Here is a 5,000-nt window from a genome sequence, read left to right as displayed (position 1 = left end):
AAGCCTCTCTACTTTCCTTCACTACCCTTTTCTTCTCCCCTTAAGCCAATAACCTCCCCAGATTCTTCTGTCTCGCCCCACTTCCTCCCCACAAATCTTTTCTGTCCCTCGCGGTTACCAACGAAATAATTTCCTCGCCCTTAATTTCTCCCCTATCTAATCTCCCCTCCCAATCCATCACACTCAGAGATTCCTTACGCCTCTTTATCGCCCTCATATAATTTCCCCACCCCATTATCTGGTTTCTAGATAGCCTCCCCAACACAGCTCTCGCTTTATTCACCGCCATTTTTCTCCCCACACATAATCTCCCCATCATTCCTCCCCGGTTATGACGACCACCTCTTTTTCCTTCGTCCCCCTATCCTCCCCTTATGGCCCTCAAGATCCTCATCTTCCCCATTCATCTCCCCAGTAACCTCCCTCCGAGTTCAGTTCTCCCCACCATGACCTAATTACACCCCCCTGTCTCTCCTCCCCAGCAACACCTCTTCTTCCATATTTCCTCCTAGTCATGACCCTTAGGCAATCATACCCCCCATCCCATTTCTCACCTCCCTTCACCCACCCTCCCATACCCTACATTTTCTCCTCAGGAACTAAACCACCCCAACTTCTCGTTCTCTCTCTCTCTCCCCCCAACCCACCCCGGGCCAGATCACGACCCTGACGACATCGAACTGAGCGTCGTGCGCTACAAGCCGGACGGCATTGAGGCCCTGGCGAGAACGACTAAGTTCAGCAAGAAGGAGCTTCAACTCATGTACAGGGGCTTCAAGGCGGTGAGTACGCTTCTTCCTAGGCTCCACCACCCCTCCCTGTCTCAAGGGCCTGAGACGGACCCGAGGGTGTAGTGGCCATTCTCTCCAGGTAGGAGATATATATGTATGTATGTGTATATGTATATATGAATATAGCGCATATGAACGCGCACCTTCATAGAACACACGATGCCCTCCGACAGCAAGGATCCGAACCCGTTCCCAAAGCTACCACGCAAAAAGGTACGGGAGTTCGAACCCTTGCTGCTGGAGGGCATTATGTGATGTAGATATACCCTAAGATCTGGTGACATCCCCCTTATAACTAAGAGGCATGTGTTCCCCCCACACACAGACCAGCTCTGCACCAGCAGACATCACACAACAAGTGCCAACTCTTACGTCAACCCTTCATCATTAATCCAGTCACAGAGAGAGGCGAGGCAACATGCCTGGCCCACTCCATCCTTAACCCTGTGGTACTTCAAATGATATATGAAAGAACACCTACAGCAACAAACACGATGGGCTTCTGGCCCTAGCCAACAACCCCTTCTCCCAAAGAACACACAAAACACACTCACGGAACACACACACACACACACACACACACACCCGTGAACGAAGTCACGGAATGACCTACATCAAATTCATCCCTGAAACTAGCTGCTGAACCACCCTTCATACCCTTTGACACCCGCGACCCAACATGGAAAATAAAAAGGCTTAGAGAACTCCCCTCACAACTGGCCCTGACACCAAATGAAGCGTTCGCATAAAAAGAAAAAATAGCTACACATTTTAGTCTTATTGCAATCCAGGCACTCACGGATCTATTCAAGCCACTCCTGGCCACGAAACGAAATCCCAAACACCGGAGAACTTACCAAATATACGTACTACCCATCCTGCCATCCAGCCTCCCCTCCACTGCACCCAACAGTATCCAAACTCCTTAAAAAAAGAAAAAAAAAGAAAGGACAAATGGCCCGCAGGAGACCCAACCCGAACATGCCACCCCCTCACCCACACAGCACAGCTGTACACCCAACCGCTCCGCCACCACAGTCCACATACGAACCTCTCACAACACACTCCCTGGATGGCTTCAGCCGAACCACATTCCCCTTCCCGCACACTCCCGTTGGCAACTGATATCATGAGAGCATTTGACACCGTCGCATCCGCCGAACCACGTTCCCCTTCCCGCACACTCCCGTTGGCAACTGATATCATGAGAGCATTTGACACCGTCGCATCCGCACACGAGAGATAGCTGGAATCATCTTCCACAACATAGCTGGTATAGGCGTGACTCATTCACTAATTCCTTCACGTCTAAGACATTTCAAGATCCGCCAAATGAAGTTCGTGAATGAGCAAGGGCGCAAGTTCTTTCTTCATCCTTCTTCATTCTCTTCCATCGCCTTCCACGGACCACAGGCTGAACGTCCCCTCATATATGCAGATGATCCCACTGTCACAGCCACACCTTTCACTATCCACTCGACAAACGTGCGACGAACGCTGCATCGCACAGCTACGACACTGCTGGCTTGGCAAAACAGAATGTTTGCATCGCCACATACGCCTTCCATCGTCCTCTTGACGCCATACACCATCATCTCCACGCACTCTGAATCATCATCACACACTAATAATCATCATATCCACGCACTATTAATCATCTCCACGCACTCTTAATCATCATCACCTCCACGCACTCTAATCATCATCACCTCCACGCACTCTAATTATCATCACCTCCACGCACTCTGATCATCATCTCCACGCACTCTAATCATCACCACCTCCATGCACTCTAATCATCATCACCTCCACGCACTCTTAATCATCACCTCCACGCACTCTAATCATCATCACCTCCACGCACTCTAATCATCATCACCTCCACGCACTCTGATCATCATCTCCACGCACTCTAATCATCACCACCTCCATGCACTCTAATCATCATCACCTCCACGCACTCTTAATCATCACCTCCACGCACTCTAATCATCATCACCTCCACGCACTCTTAATCATCACCACCTCCACGCACTCTAATCGCAAAGCTGTTGGGCTCCCGGAGGACCAGGCGTTACTCGTCAACGAACTCTCTCCGGCGGCGCGGGGCGGGGGAGAGAAAGTTGAGCGTGTTAACACACTGCAGGGAAGGATTTGAGTGTATAATGTAATCATGGTGATGGTGCTGACACACACACTACCCGCCCTGGTTACGATCCTATTTGCTTCCTTACGTAATAATGATAATATAACTATAGGAAAAATAATAATGATAATAATAATAATAATAATAATAATAATAATAATAATAATAATAATAATAATAATAATGATAATAATGCACTAGATGAAATGAATTCAGTAACAATATGCGTATATATATATATATATATATATATATATATATATATATATATATATATATATATACATATATATATATATTCCCTGGGGATAGGGGAGAAAGAATACTTCCCACGTATTCCCTGCGTGTCGTAGAAGGCGACTAAAAGGGAAGGGAGCGGGGGGCTGGAAATCCTCCCCTCTCGTTTTTTTTTTTTTTTTTTTTCCAAAAGAAGGAATAGAGAAGAGGGCCAGGTGAGGATATTCCCTCAAAGGCCCAGTCCTCTGTTATTAACGCTACCTCGCTATCGCGGGAAATAGCGAATAGTATGAAAAAAAAAGAAAAAATATATATATATATATATATATATATATATATATATATATATATATATATATATATATATATATAAATATAAATATATGTAAGGCATGTGTACGTGTAGGAAGAGAGGAAAGTGATTGGTTCTCAGTGAATGTAGGTTTGCGGCAGGGGTGTGTGATGTCTCCATGGTTGTTTAATTTGTTTATGGATGGGGTTGTAAAGGAGGTAAATGCAAGAGTCCTGGAAAGAGGGGCAAGTATGAAGTCTGTTGGGGATAAGAGAGCTTGGGAAGTGAGTCAATTGTTGTTCGCTGATGATACAGCGCTGGTGGCTGATTCATGTGAGAAACTGCAGAAGCTGGTGACTGAGTTTGGTAAAGTGTGTGGAAGAAGAAAGTTGAGAGTAAATGTGAATAAGAGCAAGGTTATTAGGTACAGTAGGGGTGAGGGTCAAGTCAATTGGGAGGTGAGTTTGAATGGAGAAAAACTGGAGGAAGTGAAGTGTTTTGGATATCTGGGAGTGGATCTGTCAGCGGATGGAACCATGGAAGCGGAAGTGGATCATAGGGTGGGGGAGGGGGCGAAAATTTTGGGAGCCTTGAAAAATGTGTGGAAGTCGAGAACATTATCTCGGAAAGCAAAAATGGGTATGTTTGAGGGAATAGTGGTTCCAACAATGCTGTATGGTTGCGAGGCGTGGGCTATGGATAGAGATGTGCGCAGGAGGATGGATGTGCTGGAAATGAGATGTTTGAGGACAATGTGTGGTGTGAGGTGGTTTGATCGAGTAAGTAACGTAAGGGTAAGAGAGATGTGTGGAAATAAAAAGAGCGTGGTCGAGAGAGCAGAAGAGGGTGTTTTGAAATGGTTTGGGCACATGGAGAGAATGAGTGAGGAGAGATTGACCAAGAGGATATATGTGTCGGAGGTGGAGGGAACGAGGAGAAGAGGGAGACCAAATTGGAGGTGGAAAGATGGAGTGAAAAAGATTTTGTGTGATCGGGGCCTGAACATGCAGGAGGGTGAAAGGAGGGCAAGAAATAGAGTGAATTGGAGTCATGTGGTATACAGGGGTTGACGTGCTGTCAGTGGATTGAAGCAAGGCATGTGAAGCGTCTGGGGTAAACCATGGAAAGCTGTGTAGGTATGTATATTTGCGTGTGTGGACGTGTGTATGTACATGTGTATGGGGGGGGGGGGGGTTGGGCCATTTCTTTCGTCTGTTTCCTTGCGCTACCTCGCAAACGCGGGAGACAGCGACAAAGTATAAAAAAAAAAAAAAAAAAAAAAATATATATCGCTACCTCGCTAACGCGGGAAATGGCGAATAGTTTAAAAGAAAGAGAAAGAAAGATATATATATATATATATATATATATATATATATATATATATATATATATATATAATATATATATATATATATTACTAACAAAGTTCACAATGGATGGGATGGACCGTTCTTATATGGGCTGGATGTGGACGTAGTGTCGAACTGCAACCCTAGGGCGAAGGATCTCTTGCGGGAGGAGGTGACGGTGG

At 45.9% G+C, this 5,000-nt stretch overlaps 1 protein-coding gene across 1 annotated transcript in view; it reads left to right on the top strand.

Moving 5' to 3' along the window:
- The window catches only part of LOC139757674 (A-type potassium channel modulatory protein KCNIP1-like), a 74,515-nt gene that overhangs the window by 3,513 nt on the left and 66,002 nt on the right, over positions 1–5,000 (top strand). Inside the window, exon 2 of the mRNA XM_071678438.1 lies at positions 597–782. Within this exon, the coding sequence (XP_071534539.1) occupies positions 597–782 (186 nt within the window). The remainder of the gene's footprint in view (positions 1–596; positions 783–5,000) is intronic.

This window comes from Panulirus ornatus, chromosome 27 (genome assembly GCF_036320965.1).
Source record: "Panulirus ornatus isolate Po-2019 chromosome 27, ASM3632096v1, whole genome shotgun sequence".
Classification (NCBI taxonomy): Eukaryota; Metazoa; Arthropoda; class Malacostraca; order Decapoda; family Palinuridae; genus Panulirus; species Panulirus ornatus.
This window is presented reverse-complemented; position numbering and strand designations above follow the sequence as displayed.